A 27347-nucleotide genomic window follows, 5' to 3' on the forward strand; every position below is an offset into this window, starting at 1 on the left:
ACGGTGGGAAGGCAGGGACCCTGAGCCGCCGGGGACCGGGTAGCTCAGCGGCAGGGAGTCTGCATGGCCTGACATGACCTTTCGATCCGTCTACCAGTTAAGATGGAGCTCGAGCCCCTCTGTGTCCGGGTGAGAGCAGCTCCTCCCTCGCTCACTCCGGAGCCTTGGCCGGGGGACGCGGTGCCCTCCCGTTTTTATTTGTAAAACTTCCTGGAAGCGTGCTCGTCCGGCCGCGCGCACACACTGACACGATAAGGATGCGGGAGGGCTTAGCTCGGCCCCCGTGCAAGGATGACCGCACATTCGCCCCGCGCCTTGGGCAGCGCCCGGGGGGCATCTGAAGAAATGTGAGTCAGAGCGCAGTGTCAGGCACAAGATGGTGACTTTTCACCCGACAAATACCCGTGTGAGGCAGTCTGTGAAGTGAAAACGGAGCCGACTGAGTTCTGCCTGCGGTATTGGTGCTGATATGTTTTTGTTTCTTTGTTTTTGTTTTTTATTTTATTTTTTTTAATATATTTTATTGATTTTCTACAGAGAGGAAGAGAGAGGGATAGAGTTAGAAACATCGATGAGAGAGAATCACCCAATCAGCTGCCCCTTGCACACCACACCCCCCCCCGCCCCCCCACCGGGGATGTGCCCGCAACCAAGGTGCCCTTGACCGGAATCGAACCTGGGACCTTTCAGTCCCCAGGCCGACGCTCTATCCACTGAGCCAAATCGGTTTCGGCTGGTGCTGATATGTTAACTTGCATTTCCTTCATAAACCTTAAGCGCGCGCACACACACACACACACACACACACACAGTGAACCTGCATCAGCTCCGGCTGCCCACTGCCGTTGCCATGTTTCTGGAGGTGTGGAGAAAATGGGGCTGTCTTTCCCACCGGCTTTGAGACTTGTGCCCTGCAGATTCACCCGCCCGTCCCCCACCCGATCAGGCAGATCCGCAGCCACTAATGGCTTCCAGCACCGCCGCTCCTGGCCCGTGGGCTGGGCGTCAAGTGCAGAGACATGTGGACTTGGCCTTCGTCGGGGGAAACCTTAGACATCAGTGGGAAAGTGGGAGGCTTTCCTACCTCAGGGCCTTCCTGAGGGACATGTGCAGGGGGATGAGCACGTGGGGAGGCCCGAAGGCTGAGTGGAGTAGGGTTCCTGTAAGAATGGGGGTGTCCATCTTGGCCAGAGACGCAGTCCGCAGACAGCGAGTGGTTTACGCTGTATCCCCCGCAAAGCATGCTGGAAGGTTCCTGAGGGGGTGGGGGCTGAGTGAGGGGAGGCGTGTTTGGGAAGCTGGCTCTGGCATCCCTGAGCAGGACGGGCTGAGCGCAGAAGAATGCAGGGAGATAGGATGATGCCAGGAAACACCCCCAGAGCCCGCTGGGGGCGGCGGCGCTGGGCCAGCATTGGCTGCTCCAGAGGAGGGAGAGGAAGGGGTGAGAACAGATGTTTGCAGACCTCAGACATGGCGCCAGAGCTATTGTCAGAGAGCGAGACGTCGGAAGGGAGCAGATTCGTCAGGGGCCCTTTCGAAGGCCACTCCAGACTGCCAGAGGGAGGGGCATCTCAGTGAAATCCCCAAGTCCCTGTTTTATTGTTTCCAAAAAATCCCTGTATCTTTTCATCCCTCCCTGGCCCCTTCCCCAGTCACACATTCCAGGGCCACCTCCAGCTAAAGGCAGTCATTCCCTCAGGCCCCAGCCTCCCCCTCAGGCCCCAGCCTCCCCCTCAGGCCCCAGCCTCCCCCCTGGTCCCAGCCTCCCCCCAGGTCCCAGCCTCCCCCCAGGTCCCGGCCTCCCCCCTGGTCCCAGCCTCCCCTCAGGTCCTGGCCTCCCCCCGGGTCCCAGCCTCCCCCTCAGGTCCTAGCCTCCCCCCTGGTCCCGGCCTCCCCCCAGGTCCCGGCCTCCCCCCTGGTCCCAGCCTCCCCCCAGGTCCTGGCCTCCCCCCGGGTCCCAGCCTCCCCCCTGGTCCCGGCCTCCCCCCTGGTCCCGGCCTCCCCCCTGGTCCCAGCCTCCCCCCAGGTCCCAGCCTCCCCCCAGGTCCCGGCCTCCCCCCTGGTCCCGGCCTCCCCCCAGGTCCTGGCCTCCCCCCGGGTCCCAGCCTCCCCCTGGGTCCCAGCCTCCCCCCAGGTCCCAGCCTCCCCCCAGGTCCTGGCCTCCCCCCGGGTCCCGGCCTCCCCCCTGGTCCCGGCCTCCCCCCTGGTCCCAGCCTCCCCCCAGGTCCTGGCCTCCCCCCGGGTCCCGGCCTCCCCCCTGGTCCCGGCCTCCCCCCTGGTCCCAGCCTCCCCTCAGGCCCCAGCCTCCCCCCTGGTCCCAGCCTCCCCCCAGGTCCCAGCCTCCCCCTGGGTCCCAGCCTCCGGGCTGCTCTGGAGCAGCTGCACCTGCACCTCCTGCTGCGGCAGGTACTCGCCAGCACACGCCTCTGGCAGGGCTGTTGACACGGGTCCTTTCATCATCCTCACCCAGGGAATTGTGTGTTTCGTTCTGCCACCTTAAGGAAGATGTAACCAGGCTGGAAGAGCTCCAGAGGAGGGCAGCTAAATTGATCAAGGGGGAGCAAGGCTGCCAAGCGAGGACAGACGAGAGAGATTAGGACTCTGGAGTCTGCAGAGACAAAGGCCGAGGAGGAGGGTGATTAAAGCCATGAAGTCCTGTCCCCGGGGCGGGGCGGGAAGAGCTGGGGTGGGGGTGGGGGTGGGGGTCGGGGGAGGTAGGCGCCCAGGAGGAACTTCAGAAAGGCCCCCGAAGCACAGAGAAGGAGCTGCTGTCTTCCCTGTGTGTGCCCTGCTTACAACCCCGGCCGCCTGGGCATGGACAGTAGAGGCTGGAAACGGGCATTTCAAACGAGATTTACTTAAGTGCGTGCATCTTCCCTACACCATGGCTTTTGCAAGGGAGCCTTCAGTTCACCCCGAAACCCTTTGAGGCTGACTTCAAAGAGCACAGCCAGGCCCCGTTCCAGGCGGACAGGTGTCCCCGCCGGAAGCGGAACCCCCAGCGGGCCGGCCACTTGCTAGGCATGTGCCTTCTCGCTGCGGCCCGCAGGGGCACGGGCTGGGTGGCCGGCTCCGAAAGCTTTGCTGGGCCCTGAGGTTCTGAACGTGAGTCACACACACACAGGCACACACACACACACACACACGCACACACGCACACACGCACACACACCCAGGCGCGCGCACACGCACGCACGCACGCATGCACACAGGCATACGCGTGCATGATGGAGCACGGTGGAGAGAGCTCTGGGGGCGGGTGGGAAGGCAGCCCCCAGGCTCAATGGTGAAGGAAGTGGAACATGGAGGTGCCCGGCTGTGGCCACCTTCTCCAGGGCTGGCTCCCTTCAGTCTCTGCTCGGTAGTCCCTGGTGCCTTGACCCCCTGGCGGCCCTTTGAGCGGCTCCACAGGGAGAAGGACGTCGGAGGGGTCAGATGCCTCGTTCCAGAGTGCTGGGGCCTGGCTCCATCCGCTCCCGGAGGCTGAGTGGGGAGGCCTCTGGGGCCTCTGTTGGAAGGAGCCGTGGGTGGACCTCGCCGGCTCTCCCTGTCCCTCTGGCCGGTCGGATCAGAGGGCTGCCGGGGCCGGGCCGCAGGAAGGTCTGGGCAGCGGGGAGGGGGCAGAGGGGGCAGCTGGGGCCCAGCACCAACACTTGTGGGGCAGGGCCGCCCTGCTTCCGGGGCTGCATGGCTGTTTCCTGAAACTGGACTCAAGCTGGGGAAACCCAGGGTTTGCAGAGGAGGGGGTGGCGGGGGAGCCGGTGGGCCTGCAGGAGGCAAGGAACTGGGATCAGTGGAAGCGGACTGTGATTGTGTTGACATCCCTCTGTGGCTTCTCGGTCCAGTGGGGTGGGCGGGTACCTCTGGGCGATGGTGCACCACGTGTGTGTGTGTGTGTGTGTGTGTGTGTGTGTGTGTGGCTTTAATCAAGAGGCCGATGCTGGCCTGGCGCCAGGGTTCCCGGCTGGCACAGAGCTGAGCACCGCCGAGGGCTTTAAAGGCACAGTGGCAGCATCGTGGGGGTGGGGCAGGGGAGGCCGAGGATGGGCAGGCGAAGGGCCATCCCTGCGTCTGCTGGCCCCTGGGGGTCAGAGGAAGAAGACCCCTTTCGGCCATAGTCCCCCATCACCGAGGTCAAAGGGGCACCAGGGGCCCAGAACCAACCCAGGACCCTGGCTTCTGCCTGCAGGGGCTCCGGGCCTCCCCCTCTACAACGGGACCCAGGTGACCCCCAAATGCCTGGCCTCCATTTCCCCGTGCATCGTCCCCCTCACCTCTTGTTTGCCAGGCTTTCATGGTTTATGTGTAAATATAGCCACAGTGAAGGGCCTCTCAAAAGTCACTTCCCTGTCTGGAACCTTCGTGTTCTGCCTGCCTTGGGGGGGACAACGCCTCCCCTGTGAGGGGCGGATGGGGGTTTGGGGGTCCAGACCAGACTGGCAGCTCAGGGGTGGCGGGGGGCTCGGCCTCGGCCGGGGCAGGTTCAGGCGGAAGGCTCCCGCTCGCCTCGCCGCTGGCTTCGCCTCCCCGTGGCCGCTGCCAGGAAAACAGCCGGCGGCCTTCCCCGGCCCTGCTCAGGCCCCTCAGAGCCTCCTCTCCTCCGGGAGCCCTGGGGATTTGAGGTCCGGCTTTTCCGGAGACTCGGCCCAGAGCAAGAGCCGGCTTCCCGAGGCCTCTCCCGGCCCCGGGTCCGTCTGGACGTGCCCCGCCGAGCAGGTGTGTGACCCGAGGTAAGCCCCGGAGCGCGTGTCCTGGGGGAAGGCAGCCGGACACTCCCCACCAGGAGAACTGTGGTCATTAAATCTACTAATCGTGTAAGCGTATCTATGCTGGGTCCTGCGCTCCGTACTGTGAGCCTGCCGTAGGTAGCATGGCTGGAAAGGAGAGAAATGAGAAGATAGATGAGGCAAAGCTCGCTGTCTAGGGGAGAGACACACGGTAAACAAACCATCAGGAGCGGTGTGGGGAGTGCTCCAGTGAGAGAGGATGTGCTCTGTAAACACGAGGCTGCAGGGGGCTGGGAGCAGGGAACCCTGGACTTTAACCCCTCTCCTTGGGGCCAGGCGGGGGACCAGCAGCCTGCCTGCCAGCCCCCTGGGGCTGTGCGAGTTGGAGGCTGAGGTCCCGGAAGCCCAGGGCCTAGCACAGAGCCCTCCCCTGTGCGTGTGAGAGGGAGGCAGACAGGCAGGTGGCTTTAAAATGTTCCTTAGGAGACAGAAAGTACCCGTGTTTCCCCGAAAATAAGACATCCCCTGAAAATAAGACCTAGCACAACTTTGGGAGAAAACATTAATATAAGACACTGTCTTATTTTCGGGGAAACAGGGTACAACAGTGGTTGCCAGGGACTGGGGGCAGGGGTGTGGGGAATTGTTCAGTGGGTACATAGTTTCTGTTTGGGATGATGAAAAGTTCTGAAGATGGGTGAATGGTGGTGGTGATGGTTGTTCAACAGTGTGGATGGACTTGGTGCCACTGGATTAATTGTACGCTTGAACGTGGTTAAAATGGTAAAGTTTGGGTTATATATATTTTACCATGGTATTTTTAAATATATATATTTTATTGATTTTTTTTTTTTTTTAAAGAGAGGAAGGGAGAGGGATAGAGAGCTAGAAATATCGATGAGAGAGAAACATCGACCAGCTGCCTCCTGCACACCCCCGACTGGGGATGTGCCGGCAACCAAGCAACCAATGTACATGCCCTTGACCGGAATCGAACCTGGGACCTTTCAGTCCACAGGCCGACGCTCTATCCACTGAGCCAAACTGGTTTTGGCTACCACGGTATTTTCTTTAAAAAATTTTTTTTAACTTTTTTTTTTTTTTAAACAAGTCCTCACCCAAGGACATGTTGAGAGAGAGGGAGGAAGAGGGAGAGAGAGAAACATCAACATCGATGTGAGAGAAATACATGGAAGGGTTGCTATCTGTATGCTCCTCGACTGAGGATCACACCCACAATCACACTCATAAGCCCTGCCCAGGAATCGAACCAGCAACCTTTCGGTGCAGGAAGCTTAACCAACTGAGCCACTCCTATGGGGCTAAAGTTGTTTTTCAAATGGTCCTTAGAGAAGAGGCAGCCCCTGGTCAGTGCTCCTCCCTTCAGACCAGGGCTTTTCAACAACAGCACGTGTTGACGTTGCCATTTTGACCTGAATAAATGATTCTTTGTTGCTATCCTGTATCGTACAGAGTGTTTAGCAGCTCCCCTGGCCCCTACACACAGGAAGCCAGCCATCTGCCTCAGCCCCGTGTGGCCATCAACAATGTCTCAGACACGTTGCCACATGCTCTCTGGGGCAAAAGAACACCCCCCCCCCGCCCCCCTCTGTTAAGAACCACTGCCTTCACCAGCTTGGAATAAGCTGCTCACAGAGGAAGCTCGAGGAGCGGGGTAGAGAAGCAGGAGGCAGTGGTCTCAGCGTGAAGGGGTCTTGCCGGGAAGGCAAAAGTCAACAAATCCTGAGGGCTCCCAGGAGGCGGCGGGCAGGGTTTGAAGATCCAGAGTGACACCCTAGCCGGTTTGGCTCAGTGGATAGAGCGTCGGCCTGCGGACTGAAAGGTCCCGGGCTCAATTCCGGTCAAGGGCATGTACCTTGATTGCGGGCACATCCCTGGTTAGAGGTATGCAGGAAGCAGCTGATGGATGTTTTGCTCTCATTGATGTTTCTAACTATCCCCCTCCCTTCCTCTCTGTAAAAAAAAATAATAATAAAAATAAAATCAATAAAATATTAAAAAAAAAAAAAAAAAGATCCAGAGTGAGGCCTAATGGGCATGGGCAGGTGCACAATGGGTGACAAGATCAAGCTTGTCTCAAACCTGTGGCCCCCACTCACCCAAGAGAGAAATGAGAGAGCTCACGGCTGCCATGCCCCTCTCCGGCCCCAGCCCCAAGGTGAGAAGCAAAGGAAGATGAACTTGTCACCTCCAGCTGCAGGTGGGCGGCGCCTTCCAAAGGGGCCAGCGCCTGCCACTGCTCCTTCTCCTCTCTCCGTGGGAACGAGTGCCTCGGGGTGTGCTGTGTCCCCTTTCAAGGCAAATGAAAGCAAACAAATGCTGAGCCTCTAACAGTCAGGCAGGGCGTGCAGCAAAGCCGAGGCTCCCTCGGTGTGGGAGCAGGCTGCTCTCGCTCCGCACCCGGCCTCCAGCCGCAAGGAAGCCACTGTGAATCCTGAGCACCTGCCAGGTGCCCGCTCCACGCTGAGTCTAACCAGACAAAGGTCCTGCCTCCGAGAGGCACAAGCTAATGGCGACAGGGGGGAGGGGAGGAGAGCAGAGGAGGCAGCGGCGAGGAAGGCGAGGAAGGCGTGGAGGTGGGGGCAGGAGTGCCCGGGCCTGGCTGGGATGGCCTGTCTTAGGAGCTTCCAGGTGTGGGTTATGCTTTCTTCTCGCCTGAGATGCCCCTTGTAGGGAGCACCCAGCTCCTCCCTCAGAGACTGGAAGAACTGCTTCAGTCCAGTTGCCTGTGGACCTCCTTCCTCCCTCTTGGTGATCTGCCCAGTGACCCTGGGCCCCACAGAGAGGGCGGTGAGGGGCTCAGGGTGGGTTCTCAATGCATAAGGTGGATCGAGGGGTCCACAGCCGGAGTCAGTGGCTCCCCTTAATCCCAGAGCTTTGGGTGATGCAGGCTCACCGAGGACCAGAGTGGGCGGGCATGGGGAATGGCCCAGTTGGGACGAGTGGGAAGGGAAGTGTTAACCCTGGGGCTGGAGCTGTGCAGAGCACCCCCCCCCCTTCCGCCTCCTCCGCCTGCCTCTGAGGGGATGGTGTGTCTGCACTGCCTCAGACAGGGTCCTGCAGGGCTGCCTGGGAGGGGAGCTTGCTCAGGGGGCGGGCAGGAGCCTGGGTGGGTGAGGTCTGGGAGCAGGTGCTCCTGACTGTCAACAGGAAGTGAGTCCCAGGGTGGGAAGGAGCCGCGTGGTTCCCAGGCAGGAAGTAAACAGCAGCGGGGTTGTCTTGAGCAGTTTTGGGGGCCAGGGCTGTGGGGCAGCAAGAGGCTTAGGAAAGAAGCACGCCGCCATGCCCAGGAATGGGCTGTGACCTACACAGTGGGCCTGCGGGATCCCACGCCCACCTCCCCGGAGTGCCCCGCGTGGAGCACGGTGGCGCCTGGCACAGCCAGACCCGGGTGGCTGTGGGGGCCCAGGCGTGCCCCCCTCTCCAGCTGCTGGGCCCCCTGACTTCCTTGCCTACGACAAAGCCTTGGGGGAAGAGGACTCCCACCAGGGAGGGGCCTCCTCAGGGGGCCCCGTAGGTTTGAGCGGGGAGGTGGGACACTCTGTCCGAGCCCTGCAGAGAGCGTGTGGGTCTCGACACGTGGGACGGCAGCTGAGGAGAGAGACAGGGCCTCTGGCTCCACCTGCATTCCCGCGTTTGACCTCCCGGCTCTGCTGGCTTTGGCCCTCAGTGCCCAAACCTCGCGGTGGACTCCTAGCTTCCGCTTCCGCCGAAGGCCTCCTCTCCCCCTGGCTGCAGCGTCCCCGCCCCCGTGCTGCGGGCTGCGCGCCTTTGCAGCTTTCCATGGGAGGTGCTCCTCCCGGAGGCCCACCGCCCGCCCGCCGCCCGCCGGCTGCCGCACGGCCAGGAGAACAGCTTGGCAGGGGGCCTGGAGTTCCCTCCGCTCACGCTGCTCCCTGCGTCTGCAGGCTCGCCCAGGGAGGACTCTGGTGTAGTCCTGTTTTTCGTCTTTGTTTTTATTGTTTTTCCCAAGGCCCCAGGCTCTATCTGCCACCCGTGGGGGTTTGTCACCAAAGAATAGCAGGCTCCGAGTTGAGATCAGAGACCCTAAGAGCAGAAGCCACGGTGGAGGGTGCAGGACTGTGGGGGAGGGGAAGGGGGGACGGGAACCGGGGCTCCCCGAGGTTTTCTGGGTGCACTGGAGTGGAGCAACACATGGGAGGGCTGGCCGTTTCCACTCACACCAAGACCGGCCCGCCCTCACCCCAGCCAGCCCACCTCTGGGACTCCGGCCTGCAGGAATCCGCAGATGCACCGAGCTCTCCGGGCAAGCGTTCACTCTCAGCAGAAAGCAAATCAGGCCCGGCCGACGTGGCTCCGTGGTGGAGCTTTGACCTATGAACCAGGAGGTCACAGCTCGATTTCTGGTCAGGTCACATGCCTGGGTTTCGGGCTCAGTCTCCAGTGTGAGGTGTGCAGGAGGCAACTGATCAATAATTCTCTCTCCTCATTGATGTCTCTCTCTCTCCCTCCCCCTTCCTCTCTGAAACCAATAAAAATATATGTTAAAAAAAAAATCAAATAGGCCGAAACCTGTTAGGCTCAGTGGATAGAATGTCGGCCTGCAGACTCAAGGGTCCCAGGTTCGACTCCGATTAAGGGCATGTACCTTGGTTGCAAGGCACATCCCCAGTGGGAGGTGTGCAAGAGTCAGCTAATCGGTGTTTCTCTATCATCAATGTTTCTAACTCTCTGTCCCTCTCTCTTCCCCTCTGTAAAAAAATCAATAAAATATATTAAAAAAATAAAAATCAAATCGGCCCAAAGGCCCACCATGTGCACAGGGAGGGAGAGACGCCCACCCTGCTTTGTTAAGTGAAGATGCTAGGTGCAGAACAGGATGAGAGCATGATCTCCTTTAGAAAAAACAATTCTGGACCAGTGTGTGCATATGCATAAACATGTAACTTACACGTGATGGTAGAGACATAGGGGAAAAGTCTAGGACAGGTACCTGCCAAACGGTTAATAGTTTACCTGTAGGGAGTTCTCAGATGCTTGGGAACAAAGCATTGCATTTGGGAGGGTGTGCTGTATGAACCGAGAATTGCTTGGTGGGGCCTTGGCTGTCCTGGCGTCTGAGCACCTGGGAGACCCGTGGAGGCCAAAGCTGAGGGAAAGAATGTGCTGGACTCTGGGGCTCAGAGGAATGCTTCTTTGGAGAGTTGGGGGGCGGGGGGTGTTTGACCCTCCGGCAGCTCGTCACTGGGCTTACAGACCCAGGGGAAAGCTGGGCAGGCTGAGGCAGGGAAATCGGATCAGCCCAGGCTGGTCCAGTTCCGAAGGAGGGATGTGGTGAGGCTGCACAAGGCTGGGGGAGGGGCCCTATGTCACCCCAGTGAGTGTGTGTGTGGGGGTGCAGCTTGGGCTGTGGAACCAGCTGGCAAACCTGGCTGGATTCTTCTCCCGTTTCTTCAGCTGGAGTCCATAGATCCCTTGACTTCAGGAGATCAAGCCCGTAAACCCCTTGAAACGGAGCAAAATTTCGAATGCATGAAGGTCATGCAAAACCTCATGCACGTTTATGTGAACAAAATTAATCCGGACAGAGCGTTTCCACCAGAGTTCCCCTGGACTAACCCTCTCCGTGTCTGTCCATGACCAGGTGGAGAGCAGTGACACGCCGAAGGACCCTGCGGTGACCTCCAAGTCCCCATCCATGGCCCAGGACTCAGGCCCCTCCGAGCTGTTACCCAACGGGGACCTGGAGAAGCGGAGTGAGCCCCAGCCAGAGGAGGGGAGCCCTGCCGGAGGACAGAAGGGCGGGGCCCCGGCCGAGGGAGAGGGTGCCGCCGAGACCCCGCCCGAAGCCTCCCGCGCCGTGGAGAACGGCTGCTGCACCCCCAAGGACGGCCGAGGAGCCCCCCCAGAAGAAGGTGAGTCCCTGGCTCAAGGGGCCACCTCTTTGGGGCTCCCCTGAATGTTGGAGACTCGGGGCCCCATGGGTCTCTGGAGGCGGGGGCTGGACGTGGTAGCTGAAGGCCTCCTCGCCCAGGTGTGCCCTGCAGGCTACTGGCCGGATGCAGCCTACCCACAGGTTTTATTTGGCCCATGTCGTATTTTAAACTTTTTTTTTTTAGAATGAAAAAAGTTTTATTGACCATTAACTTTCACAAGCTAATTTCAAGATAACACCTTGGACCATCACATATGTAGCCTCACTTCTTATTTATGAGACATTTTATTATGTGGTTTTTGAAAATAACAGTGAGAACTATTAAAATGATCATACCTCTAAAGACACATAAATAATGTACTAATGCAATTAATGTTTGTATAGTTCCAATGCATATTCTATTGGATTTATGACATTCATTTAAATATCACTCCTTAAGAAGTCAGTAAGTAATGGCATTTGATTTTAGAAATGCACATTTGATCTGGTAAACATTAAAATGAACCATTATTACTTCAACTATTCTGGTTGAGGGACTAATAAGTCCTAAATAATGCTTTCTTTTAGTACTAGCATTTGACTTTGCCACGGAGGAAAATTTCTCTAGATTACATTAATGAGTGTGTCTCACTATTTCTTTTGTAATCCAGATTTGCCAACTGTGAAGCTTAAACATTTTTTTTTAATTAGTTGCCAATATTTAAACTCGAGACATTTCACATAAAAAATCTGGAGTTTTGGCTTCTTGTGAGAAAATAAAACAGCTAGACCAAGTGGGTTACAGAATGCCAACATTTGCTGGACTGGGGTGATGGCTGTTCCCCTTTTTTGTGCACACCCCCTCCCTCCCAATCAGGCTGGTTGTGCACCTGTTTCCCTCAGCCCCCCCTGGCCTACTTGCTCGCCCATGAGACCTCAGTTCTTGGGGATGGCTGTGTTGTAGCCCCCTGGCATGGGTGCCCAAGGGCAGCAGATGCCCTGTGGGCATGAAAAGCCAGTGAGCCTTCCCAGCACAGATGTCCTGGGCCCGCCAGAGTTTAGATGACTGGACGGCGCTGTGGTTGTGACAGACGGGGAGGGGCAGGTGGCTGGGGCACTGCGGGGTCCAGGCCTCTTCTTCCTCCGAGGGCTTCTTGGCCTGGCCCCGGAGTCCTGGAGAGCCGCCCACTTTTCTCTTTCAGGTTAAGCCAGCGATTTTGGGGCCAACCGAGCTGTAAACACGTTAGTAATGAGCACAACTAGCATTTGTACAGGGCCTCACAGTTTACAAGGCGCTTTCTCATACATTATCACATTTGATCCTCCCAGGGCCCTGCCAGGTCGCTTTGCATATGTGCATTTCAATTTTAAAAAGCCTCCCCTCCAAGTGTGTGTGTGATGGAATGAGTAAATTGATTAATTGGCATCACTCTTCCTGCGCGGATCCAAACCTCACATTCATGCCGGGTGGAGAGCATCTCCAGAAGAGATCTCCAGATTCACTAAAGAATCCTTTGGGCGTTTATGACTCAGCTGATGTCTACGGTGCTCCCACTATGTGCAAAGCGTTTTCTGAGAGTCTGTTCAGTGTCTTACTCCTCCAAACAGTCTCCTTCACGAGGAATCACTGTCCCCAATTTAAGGTGGAAAAGATTGAGGCTTGCCAAGAAGAGGTGACTTGCTCAGAAGCACCAAACCTGTACGTGGCAGGTCCAGGATCTAGTCTGTCCTAGTCTCTGGCTTCAGAGTCGGGGTGCCCATCCACTCTCCCTCCTCTTCTGCAGTGCGGCTGGGAGGCTTGCACCCTGACCTGTCCAGGGCCCCTAGCCTCACCCCAGTGCCTCCTGGGCTGGGTCTTGACACTTGGTGGGAGTGTTCAGGGGGCCCACGTGGAGTAAAACAAAGGAGGGGAGGGAGTAGCTCCCATCCTCCTGTGAGAAAGGCCAGGTGTGCAGAACGGAACCCGTCAGCCGTTCCCACCACGTGTGCTGGTCCCCAGGGCGTGTCTTGGCTGGTTCCCCGGTTCCTGGGACCCCACCATCATGGCACCCAGCTGCTGCCCCAGGCCCCGGCAGTCCTTTCGGGCTGCTTTTCACCTTGAGGTTTGCTTTGGTTTGGGATCTCCCTGCCTCCCTTTCTATCTGTTTCCAGGAGCTCCTTCCTCAGTCAGTCAACAGGTATTTATTAAACACCCCTCTGGTCTGTGCCAGGATCTGGGAAAATCCTCATGAACAAAAACCTGGCTCTTGCCCTTAAGGACCTCCCAGTCCTCTGAAGAGACAGACATTCATGAGACATCCGCACTGAAGAGGGTGTGATTAAACACAGTTACGTTCTCTAGGGGAAAATGAACATGGTTCCATGAGGAACTGTAACCGAGGAGCCTTGGCTGTCCCACCTAAAGGGGAAGATTCCGCAGGAATAGGAGAACAGGAATAGGGCCCTCAGGTGGGAGGGAGCAGGGACCTGACAGAAACCCACAGGCTGGCGTGGGGTGAGGAGAGAGCAGGCAGGGCCTCCCTGACATAATGTGCTGCACACTGTGGAAAGATCAGTTTGCCATCTGGATCCTGGAACGGAATGAACAGAGGGGCCAGAGGCAGGATGAGGCCTAGGAGTTACTGCAGATGCTACAGACAGAGAGGGGAGGCGCGGGGCTCTGATGAGTGAGGAGGTAGCAGAACTGAATAGAGGCAGACACGTGCCAGGAACGTGAGAGAAAAGGGGGCAGATGCTCAGGGGTGACTTCGGCAGTCAGATCTTTTCGGAAGCTTTGCGTTGAGCATGGTGGGCAAGACGCTCGTTTCCTTGATCTCCAGAGTCTGGCCTCAGAGCACTCCTGTGAGGCTGCAGCAGCCAGGGCAGGGAGGTGCTGGCAGCAGGGGCTACAGCTGGTAGGATCCTTGAAGGGCACTGGGCATTGCCTGATGCTGAGCCTGGTGGGGAGTTACCTAGAGGGGTGGGCAGTGGCCTCCTGGGGGCTTGGCCACTGTTCCTGCATCAGCCACACAGAATACGCACTTGGTTGCTTGGTTCTGAGGAGAAAGGAGACTAAGGCCCCAGCAAGGAAGGAACTGGGCTGTGGTCTTCTTTCAGTTCCCCTCATGCTAGGTCTCCCTTCAGGGGACCCCATCTGTCTCTCCTGGAACCCCTCTCCTGAGGTCCCATACAGGAGAAACGGAAGGCTCTCACACAGAGTTCCTCCGGCCTGGGCCCCCTCCAGGATGTACCGCAGGAGCCCAGCTCCTGAGAGCACAGCCAGGAGAGAGGAGGAGGGACCGGGGAGAGGATGCGTCATCAGGACAAGAGCCACCTGGACACACAGGTGGTGGCCTTCAGAAGGCGCCTGCCCTCCGGGCGTGAACACCGTGGTGCTACCAGGAACGGTGCCAGCGTGGCTTTCTGTGATTCACTGTGTCGAGTGTGCTGTAACCTCACTCCTCCCAAGTGGTCCATCCATCCCCTGGCATCACTTGAGACGTGAGGGATGCAGACTCGCAGGCCCCATCCTAGACCCACTGAGAGGAAGAGAGGGGGATAGAGAGTTAGAAACATCGATGAGATAGAATCATCGATCAGCTGCCTCCTGCACACCCCCTACTGGGGATGTGCCCGCAACCAATGTACATGCCCTTGACCGGAATCGAACCTGGGACCTTTAAGTCCGCAGAGCAATGGTCTATCCACTGAGCCAATCCGGTTTAGGCCCACCATTGTTTTTTTAAATCCTCACCCGAGGATATGTTTGTTTGTTTGAAAAGAGAGGAAGGAGAGGGAGAGAGAGAGAGAAAAAAAAAAATAACAACGAACATCAATGTGAGAGAGAAGCATTGATCTTATGCACCCCGACTGGACATTTAACCACAATCTGGGGGTGTGCCCTGTCCAGAATCAAACCCACCACCTTTTGGTGCACTGGATGATGCTCCCACCAGCTGGGCCACCCAGCCAGGCTATCCCCACTTTTCAGATGGGGAGACTGAGGGTTCGGAGAGTTCAGTTACCTACCCGAGTGGATACAACTGGTGAAGGACCAGCTTAGGGTGGGCACAGAGCTCCTCCCTCCTCCATGCCAGGCTAGCGACTGCCCTCCATGATTGAGACCTAGGTGCATTGGAAAGGGAATTTGGGGTGGCCCCCTGCCGAGTACAGTCCCAGGCCAACAGAGGAGTGTTAGGAGCACCCTGGCCTCCAGGCCTGCCAGGGCCACCCGGGAAGGCACAGGGCCACCTGGCGCGGCCTGGGGCCTGGGTCTGGGCCAGGAGCAGACGGACACTGAGGCGGAGTGCTGAGGGAGCCGCTCCCCCTCCTTGACTCGGGACAAGTGCAGCATTCTGAGGCGGCCCAGGGTGTTGTTCTGTGGGCTCAAGTGTGTGTGTGTGTGTGTGTGATATCACTCAGCTGGGCATGCGCAGAGGCCGCCAGGGAGAAAAATTCCAGAAAGAAGGAAGTTAGCAACTTATGTACGGAAGAATCATTGTGTTTGGGGAGCATAGGGCCCATGGGGCCGGGGGTGACGGGAGAGGGAACATCTGGAAAGATGGTGCAGTGCGTGGGCTGGCTGTCTTCGTAGCCCACTCCCCAGGCTTGTTTCCCCAGCGGCCAAACCAAACCTAGGGGCCGGGAGCTTGACTCCATTATCCTCACATTACTTGTCTTTCAGCGGCCGGTTCCCTTTCATTTGCACGCACAAACGGTTTTCCGTAGATCCAATGTCCCGGGTAGGAAACGTTTGTTTGAGGTCCTAAGGGTGCATCCGCTCCGAGGGCGGGCGCCCCCTTCCGGCAGCGCCAAGCCTCGCCGGGCAAACTGTGCAGGTCGGAGAGGGCGGAGGGAGGACTTCAGGGAGGAGGGCCTTGAAGGGAGGAGGGCCAGCGGCTTGGCAGGATGGGGAGCCCCTCGGGAATGCTGGGGAGCGGGCAGTGGTGAGACCGTAGGGCCAGAAGGAACCACGTTGGAGGAGAGAGAGTGTCCGGGTGAGAAAAGCCTCCCGAGGCCCGCCGCGTGCAAAGCGTGTCCGCAAGGACGTGCGCGCCCCGCCGCGCGCCCCCGCCGCAGGCTGCGCGCCTCCGCCCCCCCCCCTTCCCCCGCCCCCAGCCCTGCGGGTGCAGCGGCCCACGGTGCTCCCGGGTGTCCGTGCTTGCGGGATGTCCTCCCTCGCTCCCATTCCTGCAGGTGCGGGCCCGCCGCCCCTCCCCCTCCCCCAGGGCCCTGGGTCCCTGGACCCCGGAGCTGGCCGGCCGGCCCCTGCCTGGGGCAGACGCGGACACATATCCCAGGTCTTCTCCGGGGGAGAGGCGGGGACAGAGCCTCCTCCGGGAGCTGAGGACTCGGGCCTGCAGAGCTGTGGCTGGTTTCCGCCTCGGAGCGGAGCCCGGAGCTGCAGTCCGGGCTGTTTTTTCCGCTTTGGGCTGTGTCCCCCTCCGCCGCTGCCCGCCCCCATCCCCGCCCCCCAGCCACCAGGAACCAGCCCGAGTGACCTTCCTGCCTCCGGGCCCGCACTCAGTGCTCTTGGCTTCAGAGACAGGCGTTCTGGGCCCAGCTACTCCCCCTGCCCTCCTCCTGCCGGAAGCTCAGGAAGGCATAGTTAACCCAACGCCACAGCCAGGGCCGCTGCCGGTGGGGCTGGGCTGGGACGTGGCACCTGGGAGGGGAGGACCCCGGGAGGACCAGGGGAGCTGGGCAGGGCTATTCTGCTTGGGGCCAGGAGCAGGGCAGGGAGAGGATAGGGCTCTCTCACAGACAGCCCTGCTGGGCTGCTGCCCCCAGGGAGCCTTCCTCCAGCCACTGGCCTCAGGATCCAGCTGAGGAATGACAGGGAACTTCTGCCTCAGGGAAGGGGAGCAAAGCTAGCTTTTATTGAGCACCTACTGTATGCCGAGCCTTGCTCTAGACATTTAACGTTCCCAGGAACCTAAAAATTTTAGAAAGGTTATCTATAAGGTGACCAGACGTCCCACTTTTTTTTTTTTAATATATTTTATTGATTTTGTACAGAGAGGAAGGGAGAGAGATAGAGCTAGAAACATCGATGAGAGAGAGTCATTGACCAGCTGCCTCTTGCACACCCCCCACTGGGGATATGCCCGCAACCAAGGTACATGCCCTTGAACGGAATCGAACCCGGGACCCTTCAGTCCCCAAGCCGACGCTCTATCCATTAAGCCAAACCGGTCTCGGCAAGACGTCCCACTTTTGACAATTTTTTAACAATTTGTCCCCAAATCGGGATGTCTGGTCACCTTAATTATCTACCTCCCTTCAGTGAGGAAGCAGGCTGGGAGAGGGTCAGAGATCCCACCGGATAAAGGCTGAGCTCAGGGACCTGGAACGGGGAGGGGAATGGGGTACGGGGGCATCTATGAATAACAGAACCATCATCCCGGGAACTGCGGGAAAACCTTAGAAATCACCTCCGGCAGCTTTCCATTCCAGACGAGGAAACCGGGTCTCACAGAAACCAACTTGCTCCACCACCGCCTTGCACCACCCCACTGCTCCCTGCTGTCTCCCTCCTCCCCCCCCCCCCCAACACACGCACAGAAGCAGTTCCGTTCCAGGGCCAAGGAAGGCCGTGCCGCCTGCCCCCTCCTCCCGGGAGGAACTGTGGGGCGGTTTCTAGGTGGCCCCTCTGTGTGCCCGGGACTGACGGTCACTGGGCTAGAAGCCGCAGCCCCGGCCCTTGTTGTCTGGCCCGGGCCCTTCCCGCTCTGGCCATGCTCCGCGTCCTCCGGCCCGGCACGGTGCCAGGCACCTCGAGGGCCTCAGGCTGGACCCTGGAACAGCTCGGCGGCCGGAGGACTCCTGTCCGCAGAGCAGGCGCCCAGGCGCGAGGCGGGGCCTCGGAGCCTCTCCCGTAACTCTGCCCACAGCCCCTGTGTTCTCTCCACAGGCAAAGAGCAGAAGGAGACCAACATCGAGTCTATGAAAATGGAGGCAAGTGTTTTCCTCGGCCCCCGGGGGCTCTGCGGACCCCGATCCCAGGAGGAGAAAGCCAGCCGTGGCGAGCGTGCGTGTGTGCGTGAGGGGAGCCTGAGGCGGCCGCGGCCCCTCCTTTACCCATCCCTCTGAGAGCAGGAGAGGAAGTGGGCGTGGAGGTTGGAAGTCCCTCAAGGCAGCCATCTAGTCCCCCTCCCCTCCTGGCTTATGCCCATGAGTCTCCCCCCGACCCCCCAGTCCCTCCGTCTCCAGCCCACCCAGGGCTTGCCCAGCACTGGCAGGGTGGCATCTCAGTCCAGAAGCCAGAGCTCCTGTGTTCTGTTGGAGGCGAGTGCCTCCTCAGCATCCCCTCCCCGGGAACCAACGCAGCAGGGGGGGCCCATCTTAATGCCAGTCTGTCTCTCTCTCTGTCCTAGGGCTCCCGGGGCCGGCTCCGGGGGGGCCTGGGCTGGGAGTCCAGCCTCCGCCAGCGGCCCATGCCGCGGCTCACCTTCCAGGCGGGGGACCCCTACTACATCAGCAAGCGCAAGCGGGACGAGTGGCTGGCACGCTGGAAAAGGGAGGTGAGGAGCCCTCTGGTCTGTGCCCCGGCTGGCCCCACGTCACCGGGAAACGGGACACCCGCTTCAGCCACCCGCTGCAGCTGTGGTCAGGCCCTGGCTGAGCCTCCGTGTCCCCTTCGGGTCCATCGCTGGTGCTGGCAGGGAACTGCGTGCTCCTTAGCTGGTAACTGGTTCCTCTGTTCTCTCCACAATGTGTGTGGAATGCTTAGCCGGTATCAAGCAGTGTGCTAGGCTCTGTGCATATGTGCTTCCTGTCCTCATGGAGTTGACATTCTGATGGGGGAGACGGACAGAAAAGAAGTCAACAGGCTGAGGTAGAGGATCACGGCGGGGGGGGGGCTGCTCTGGTGGGTGGGGTAACCAGGAGAGGCTTCTTGGAGGAAGTGAGCTTTAAGTGGAGACCGAAAGGAACGGAAGCGCTGGCTCTGTGAGGATCTGGGTGGGAGAGGACGTTCTAGCCCAGTGGTCGGCAAACTCGTTGGTCAAACAGAGCCAAATATCAACAGTACAACGATTTTCTTTTGAGAGCCAAATTTTTTAAAGCTTCTTCTAATGCCACTTCTTCGAAATAGACCCGCCCAGGCCGATATTTTGTGGAAGAGCCACACTCAAGGGGCCAAAGAGCCACATGTGGCTCAAGAGCCGCAGTTTGCCAACCACAGTTCCAGGCAGATAAACAGCACAGGCAAGGAAGGCCCTGACTTGTTTGGCCAAATGAAAGACCAGTACGCCCAGAGTGAAATGAGCAGAGGAGAAAGTGGGGCCAGCTGAGGCTGAGAGATGACCGGGGGTCCAATCATCAGCACCTCCGAAAGCTGCTGAGTCCTCAGCACACTGGGATGCCACTGACGGTCTCTGTGCAGAGGAGAGATGTGCAGTGGGTTCAGGGCAGCAGTGGAGACCGAGGACAGATCCGGGCTGGATGCTGGAGATGGGACCAGCGTGTGCCGATGGGTGGGCGGGAGCAGGAGGGGATGGAAGGACTCGAGGACAGCCCCCAGGGGTCTGGCCTCACTGAATGCCGTGATGGTTGCACCCTGTCCTCTGACAGGGAAGACTAGGGAGGAACAGGTTTGGGAATCAAGAGTTCCTGCTGCGATTCTGAGGGGCCTGGGTCCCGGGCAGAGGAAGGTCTGGCTGCAGGAACCCCTGCATTTCTGGTCCTCTGGAGAAGGGTGGCGGGTGGGGACAGAGCAGGGGCCTGGGAGGAAGCCAGGGGGAGAGTGTGAGTCTCAGAGAGAAGGTTTTCCGGGGAGAGTGGCCACCTGCCCTGCGGAAGCTGAATTCGTTGATTCGTGCCCCTTGCATCTGACGAACTGGAGGTGGCTGGTGACGTTTCTGAGAGAAGCTTCGGTGGGGGTCAGGTGGCGGAGGGCTGCAGCAGCGAGCGGTGGGGAGGCGGTGGGGAGGGAGAGACCCAGGGAAGCGCAGTTGGCTCTTCCTGGGATTGATTGGCAGAGAACGGCGTGGAAACGTGAGAGGCGGTGAATCGCCACCTCCTGGGGCATCATCTCACCTTCACTCTCACTGCCTTGGCCCCGGGCCTCACCCCCCCGGGGCATCATCTCACCTTCACTCTCACTGCCTTGGTCCCGGGGCCTCACCCCCCCCCCGGGGCATCATCTCACCTTCACTCTCACTGCCTTGGCCCCGGGGCCTCACCCCCCCCCCCCGGGGCATCACCTCACCTTCACTCTCACTGCCTTGGGCCCGGGGCCTCACCTCCTGGGGCATCATCTCACCTTCACTCTCACTGCCTTGGCCCCGGGGCCTCACCTCCTGGGGCATCATCTCACCTTCACTCTCACTGCCTTGGCCCCGGGCCTCACCCCCCGGGGCATCATCTCACCTTCACTCTCACTGCCTTGGCCCTGGGGCCTCACCTCCTGGGGCATCACCTCACCTTCACTCTCACTGCCTTGGCCCCGGGGCCTCACCTCCTGGGGCATCACCTCACCTTCACTCTCACTGCCTTGGCCCCGGGGCCTACCGCGGAAGGCACTGTCCTTAGCGCATTGTTCCAGGGTTTGCTCTAGAGAAAGTCACAACAGGGTGGGGGGTTTGTCGACTCGATTGTTCCCAGTTCTTTCAGGACCCAGGAAGGAAGAGATTACTTTCCCCGGAAGAGCCTAGAAAGGGCTGCCAGTCCCAGTCTGGGGGAGAGAGGGGCTTGCCCCCAGCCTTAAGTGCGATCTTTGGGATGGAAATTGGGGACGGGCTATTCCACCTGTCTGGTCAATGGCCCTCCTCCCGGCCCCCTGGGACCAGGGGTGGGGCTTTGCGTTCCAACCCCTTGTTATGTATGCATGGTGATTTTTCTGCCTTCCTTAGCCTTGGGCTGTAAGCCGGGACCTAATAATTTTTAGACCTAAGAAAGCTTCTAGAAATTCTCCAGTCCTCAAACTGTGCTACCTGGAAGGCCCTCCATTGCAATAAAAATAAAAAATAAAAAAAGTATTTTCTCAATTTGCTGGAAAAATATTTAATAGATACATTTTTCTCAATTTTGTTTTCTACTAAAATTTTTTTTTCTACAAAATTTAAAGACTTGTTTATCATGAACCTTTTCTGACCCCCCCGCAGAAGAGGAGAGAGTAGTATAATGATCCCCCATGAGCCTATATCACCCAGCTTCAACGGTCATCAGAAGTTTTTCTAGAAAATCTTAAACCCAGCCAGTATAGGTAACCAATGAGTATTAACAGAAAAAAAAAAAGAATAAAACCTCAAAAGTTGATTTAATTTAAAATGTTTTAGGTATGTTCGACTACATTTCTGCTAGCAAAATTGTTCTATTCATAGGCTATAACCAGAGGTGTCTGTAAACAATTGCATGACTTCTCACACAAGCGTCGGAACTGATATCCCCTCATTTTCAGGCCAGGAGTCCGGGGTGCGGAACTGCACGCTGGCCACAAGCTCACGCAGCACATGGGATGGGACGGGATGGGATTAGAATTCAGGCTTCCTACTGCCACGTCGGGGGGCGGGGTGGAAGACCACACTTACCCTCTGGGGCTCTGCCAGGGGCTGGGGGAGGACTAGCTGCAGGTAACAAGGATGCTGGGGGGACACAGGTAGCTTTCAAGATTCCCAGGTTCCCCTCAGACTAAAGAGTAGTCACTGTCCCCATTGGTCTCGTTTCCGAAGTGGCTTACTTAGCAAGGGTGAATCCTTCCTCCCTCCCCCGTCTCTGGTGGCTCTTTGACATCTGACCCTTTCTTCCGAAACTGCCTCCAAGGGCCTTCCTGCCCTTGACCCTGAGGTTCTTCCCCAGTTCCTCAGCGGCGTCTCCTCAGGGTCCTCCTCTGTCCCTCCGCCCTGGCACACCCAGATCTCTGCCCCCCCCCCATCTCTGCCCCAGCTGCTCCTGTGCTCTCATAGACGCTTTGACTTCCCTCCTCCCCCCAGAGCAGCTCCCCTCCTGCTGTTCCCCAGGCAGTGTCCCTGGCAGGTCCAGCCAGCATTTCCTCCTCGGAACCAGACACCTGCTCTTCAAAGCCTGCAGAGCACAGTTTTGAGCGGACTCCCAGAGGCCCCCCACATCCGAGTGCTGTGCCAGATACCAGGCTGCTCGGACACTGAGAGGACTCTTAGTTGTCCCAGGATAGGATGAGGGTTCGGGGTACGCAGAAGAGCAACGCCCCAAGAGACTCGGACTTACTCTGCCTGGGGTCATCATACATCAGCAAGAGGTGGCTTTTGGCTTTTGAGGGATGCGTTGGGATTTGGGGGAAGGGTAGGGAGGGGAGGGCGGGCATTGCAGCAAGAGGTGTACGGCCTGCAGGATCTAAGACACAAGAAAGGAAGGTGGCGGTGGTGGGACACAGGGAATGGGGGCTGGGGCCAGGGCTTGTGTGCCCTGCTCTGGGGCTCCCACCAGACTCTGGCCTGCACCTGCCCCTTCCCCTTGGGGTCTTCTTCCTCTGCTCAGTTTCCTTTTCCAGTGGGCACCCTTGTCAGTTAGTCCACAATTATTAGGTGAGGGCTACTCTTTACTTTTCTGCCCACCTAAGATTACCTGCTCCCCAGACTCTCCTGCTCCCCCCCCCAAAAAAATTTTTTTTTTTTTTTAAAGAAAGCATGGAGTATCACAAAATGAATGAAGTTTAAAATAAGTGGGGGAGGAAAACGGGGCACTTTTTCCTTTCCTGAGGCTGCAGAGGGAGTTCTTGTTGGGGCAGGGAAGCTATTGTCTGTCTTCTGTCTGTCCCAGCTCTTATTCTTTGCACCTCTTTGCTCATTCTTCTAAGGATCAAACTGTTTTAATCATGACCAGGCCCTGCTATAGAAGACAGTGGCTTCCTATTGTCTCCCCTTTCACGTCAGAAATCCTGTGGGGGTTCCTCTAGGCTTCAGCCCTCACCGTGATCCCCACAACCACCCACCCCACCCCACTTCACCACCATTCTCTGAGAGACCAGCCTCCCCTTTATATTGGCCATGCTCCTTCCCTCCTCCTTGCCTTTCTTCATACTGTGCTTTCCTATCCATTCTTCGGGGTTGAGTTGAAGAGCTGCTGCCTTCTCCAGGAAGCTCTCCGGGATTTCTCTAGTCTCCAGTGACCTCTTCCCCTCTCTGCAGCCCTGTAGCCCTCACTGATAATACAGTTTCATAGAGTAGCTTTGCGCCATTTTTTTTTTTTTTAATGTGTTCATCATGTCTTATCCCATTGTACCCAGCCTGGTACTGGACAGAGAATAGGCTCAACGAATACTTACTGGTTGCTAAGCAGCTGGGAGGTTGGTGAATGTGGGACACCTTCTCAGGGAGCTCAGCCCTTGGTTTCCAGGGGTGCTGGCAGCTGGACCGGAGACTAGCACGGGGCCAGGGGACTGTGTGGGCAGGTCCCACAGGTGAGGTGGGGCTTTTGCTGGGCCTGAGCCGGGAGAGCCTTCCCTGGACTGGGACAACTGGCCAGACCCCAGCAGGGGGGAGGGCAGAGGTGAGGCAGTACCTCCTCCCGAAGGAAGGCAAGTCCTAGGATCCCGCTCCTGCTAATCATCAGCACAGAAGGACCCGCGGGAGTGCTCAGGGCTCAGGAAGGGCTTCTCGCTCGTATTACTTCATTGGTCCTCAGACTGCGAGCAGAGGCCTAGCCGAGCAGCCGGACCAGCCATCCAGCCAGCGGGAGGGGCTGTGGACTCCATTTGTCCACTCAGGGATTTAGGACTCAGCCGTAGCCCGGTGATGGAACGGCTCTCTCAGCGATGTCTGCACCCCAACACGACTGATTCTGAATTATTTCAAGTCTAGATCCCATGTCCTGCGGATCTAGGAACCGGCCTCTTTCCTAGCTCCCACCCTGAAGGGAGGAACTCATGCATCCTTACACACATTAGATGCTTAACACAAATTCAGCAGTGATGATAACAAATGCTACGTGACCCCAGTGTCGTCTCTTCTCCCCGCCCCTCCCCCAACACTCAGACCCAGCCTCCCCTTCCCTCCCGCCCAGCGGGGAGCGAGCTTTCACAGTCCGGAAGGGAAGGGGCGTTTGGGGGCGAGTTCCAATGCGGGCTTCGCCTTCTCCCAGCGGTGGGGCCAGAGGTGTCACTGAGCCGCCGTGGCTAGGCTCGGCTGTCCTCTCCCAGGCCCGTCTCCCCCTGGGGGAGCGCGCTCACTGTTTGTCCCCTGCCTCTCCCCAGCCCGCGCTTGTTCTGTGCGGCACCTGCGCCCCTCGGCCCCCTCCGCCCGGGGGCTGGCGCTGGGAGGGACTGGGTAGAGAGGTGCTGACTGAAGAGTGGTGTGGGTTCATAAGGTGTAATTCCTAGCATTTAAAGCTCCTAGCACAGGACTAGCATGTCATAGCCGCTTGATACTTCTTTAAAAAATATAATTTTAAATTCTGTAAGTTTTACACAGATACATTCCTTAGTGTAAAAATCCCTCCCTTTTTAATTCCTCCGTCACTGGTACCTGATGCCATCAGTGTGGTGTACATATGACATGATTTTTTTTTCCATCCGTGTATGTGTGTGTGTGTGTGTGTGTGTGTGTGTAAATATATAATTTTGCTCACAGTTGTTGTTTTCCCCTTTTTTTTTTTTTTTTTTTAAGGGTACCACACCGTAGTTTCATTTTACAGCTTGGTTTTGTTTTTTGTTTTTTTTTTTCACTTACAATGCGTCTGGGCAATCTAGCCACGTAATTACCGTTCTCTCCCACCATATGGACTACCATGATTTTATTTAACCATTCTCTGCCTGGGCATTTGTGCTGTTGACAGTATTTTACTGCGTAACCGTTGCAACCGTAAACATCCTCGGCCGAGCCTCCGTGCATCTGCGTTTCTCCGGGAAGGGAGATGCGGGGTCCCAGGGAACGTGCGTTTCGCTCTTTATGAAACCTGCCAAATTGCCCTCCCAGAGGGCAGCGCCAATTTACGCTCCCATAAACCGGGTGCGAGAAGACTCCCACCTTGGCCAGCATCAATATTTTGCTAATCTAATGGGTGGGAAATGGCATCTTGTTATGATTTTAATTGGCATTTCCCAGATAATAAGTGAGGCTAGACATCTTTTCATATGTTTATTGGCCATTTGCGCTGTTGCTTCTGTGAGCTGAGCAAATGTTGCTTCCTCTCGCTTTATGGCCCTGGAGTCTCGACAGACCGTGCTTCCTGTCGGCCCTGGGAAGAGCCAGCCTGGGAATGTCCAGCGGGTCGTCCCCCGCTGCGCCATATCCCATTTAATAAGCCCTCGCCACCCCCGGCTGCGGAGGGGGCACTGTGTGTGGGGGGAGGAAGGGGGCTTCAGGAATAGATGAATTAAGTGTGATATCCTGCGGCTTTCGAAAGTATAAGGAAGGAGGCACGAGACATGGCAGCACAAAGCAGACCATGAAGGACTAAAACCAGATTATCGGCAAAATATGTAAAGTAGCAGCGTTAGGGTTTTCTGACGGGCAGGCCTTCTTCCCCCACTCGCCACATGTAAACTAGTGAAAACCTGAACTACCCTGTTTCCCCGAAAATAAGACAGTGTCCTATATTAATTTTTTCTCCCAAAGTTGTGCTAGGTCTTATTTTCAGGGGATGTCTTATCTTTCCATGCGCTAGGTCTTATTTTCGGGGGATGTCTTATTTTCGGGGAAACACAGTAGTTAGTATCGGGCGGCCTCAGAAAACAGCACCAGCCTTCATAGAGACGGCGCCGTTTGGAGCAGGCAGGACAGCACGGTGCCCTTCCCCGGAAGGCCGCATGCGTGTCAGGGCGCCCCGGTGACAGCCTGTAATCAGCGGTGCCTGCAGGGCTGCCGGCCCTTCGGATCGGGATCGCTGGGGAAGAGAGGCGCCCCATTGTCTCTTAAGTGGACGGGCTGTTTGCACACCGGAGTGATCACTTCATCTCGGAGAAAAGCTCTTAGGACAACCCCCACGTTTGGGTGGTGAGTAAACAAGTGGCTGGCGGGAGGGTGGCCGTAACTCACCGAGGAGGATGCGGCCGCTGGCCACAGCGGAGCCTGCACGGGGCCGCAGGGGAAGGCCTCGCGCGTGGCGGGCACTGTGCCAGGAGCGCCACCTTCGCCAGCATCCCAGACTGTGAGCAAGCTAATTCACACTTTTGGGGCCCACGAAACGGAGGCCGGCCCACGTCACAGTCACTTACGGGGGACACCTGACAGGGAAACCGAACATACACCAATCACAACCCTCCAGCTCAGCGTGAGCCGGCTCACCTCACTCTAAGGCCTGCTGGCCGCATAAGGAAATCCCGACTTCCCAGCCAGCCCTGCCCGGTTCCCCATTGCCTCTGCTAGCGCCCCCAAAACCCCTCTGGGAGAAGGTTCCACTGCTGGGGAGGCCCTGTCCTCCCCCCACATTCCTGGATTGTTCTCCCTTGCCGTCAAACGCATCGTTAGGTTGTATAATTTTGTCATTTGACACATGATCCAGAATGACTCTAAGAACTGCATTTATCCCTAACCTTACTATCAGGAAACTAAGATTCTCCGGAGGCAAGTAGGTAAGAGCCACAGGGAGGTCCTTGTGGAGAGGTTGCGCGTGGGCAGATCTGGGCTCCAGGTCTCGTGCTGCTTCTGTTTTGCACCCAAATCACCCGACAAGAACCAAATCTTCCTGGCATGCAGCCTCTGCTTCTGCAGAAGCTGAGGTAGGAGGTTGGAAGAGGGTGGAGCTGGCCTTCCCTCCCGCCAGGTGCCTCCTCTTTGGCTGCAGGTATTCCTGCTGCTCCCTGGGTGCCAGCTTTGGGTCCTTAAAAGCTCTCGGCACAGTCCCCCTGCTCCACTTGTTTGGTCCCGAGCCCTGGGGGTTGAACTGCTGATTTCTCATGCGAGTGTATGTTTGACGTTGTGAGATTGGGTTACGAGTATCGTTGGAATGACATTCAGGAGGCCTGGGTGCTGGTCTCCGCTTCTGCCCCTGATCAATCGGAGGGAGTCCTTCTGCACTTTAGTTTTCTCACTAGTAATGTGACAGAAATAGGCTAGAAGACCCCGGAGATGCTAGAATTTCCTAATTTGAGGGGAGAGGACTGGAATCCTGGCCCGTGGCTCCCCTTGTCTCCTTCACTATCTTGTCCATAAATTCTTAATTAAATATTTAAGTGCAATCTCAGACCTCTCCTAAATGCCTCTTCTAGAGGCACATGCATAAAGCATCCTTATAAGGATTCTTTGGGGAGGGAGAGTTCATAAAATTCACGTTTGCTGCTAGAACCTAGTGTTCCTTTCCTCTTCACTACTGTTCCCATTTCCTGTCATTTTGTGCCTGGGACAGAAAGGTGAACATGGTGCTCACCTTTAGTCACTAGGTCTAAGCCTGAGGGAAAGGCTCGAATTCATCACTGAAAAGGCGATGCAACATACGCCCAACCTCCCGCACACACAGGTTCCCGTGGCGTTTCCCTGGCTCCAGAATCCGCAGCCCTGCCTCCGGCTCTGGTCAGGAAAGATCTGCTTGGATCTGCTCCTTCCTGCCAGTTTTCTTCTCATTAATCACCATCATTTGTTCCTTCTTTCAAAGAGTTCTTGAACCCTAACTGAGCAAACACTGTGTGCTCGGGCTTCAAGATAACACGGGAAGTGTCTGGGTCTCTCCTGGGCAGTGAAACAAATGTAAAGGGAACTCAGAACCCCACCCTGGGATGCCAGGTGGGTGAGTAAATGATGCTGCTGAAACCCAGAAAGAGCTGTTATAGGACTAGGAGGAATGGGGCCATGGGAGCGACTGACCAGCCCTGCCCAGGACCTTGGGGAAGC

General features: G+C 57.5%; 1 protein-coding gene across 3 annotated transcripts in view; it reads left to right on the forward strand.

Annotated features, from left to right (window-relative positions):
- Positions 1-27347, forward strand: part of DNMT3A (DNA methyltransferase 3 alpha) — a 115074-nt gene that overhangs the window by 54723 nt on the left and 33004 nt on the right. For all 3 annotated transcript variants that reach the window (XM_045580644.1, XM_036435031.2, XM_036435030.2), the window contains exons 4-6: positions 10354-10624; positions 17516-17559; positions 17979-18125. In XM_045580644.1, coding sequence (XP_045436600.1) covers positions 10354-10624; positions 17516-17559; positions 17979-18125 — 462 coding nt within the window. The remainder of the gene's footprint in view (positions 1-10353; positions 10625-17515; positions 17560-17978; positions 18126-27347) is intronic.

The sequence above is a fragment of the Pipistrellus kuhlii genome, unplaced genomic scaffold (assembly GCF_014108245.1).
Source record: "Pipistrellus kuhlii isolate mPipKuh1 unplaced genomic scaffold, mPipKuh1.p scaffold_m20_p_13, whole genome shotgun sequence".
NCBI classification, from domain to species: domain Eukaryota; kingdom Metazoa; phylum Chordata; class Mammalia; order Chiroptera; family Vespertilionidae; genus Pipistrellus; species Pipistrellus kuhlii.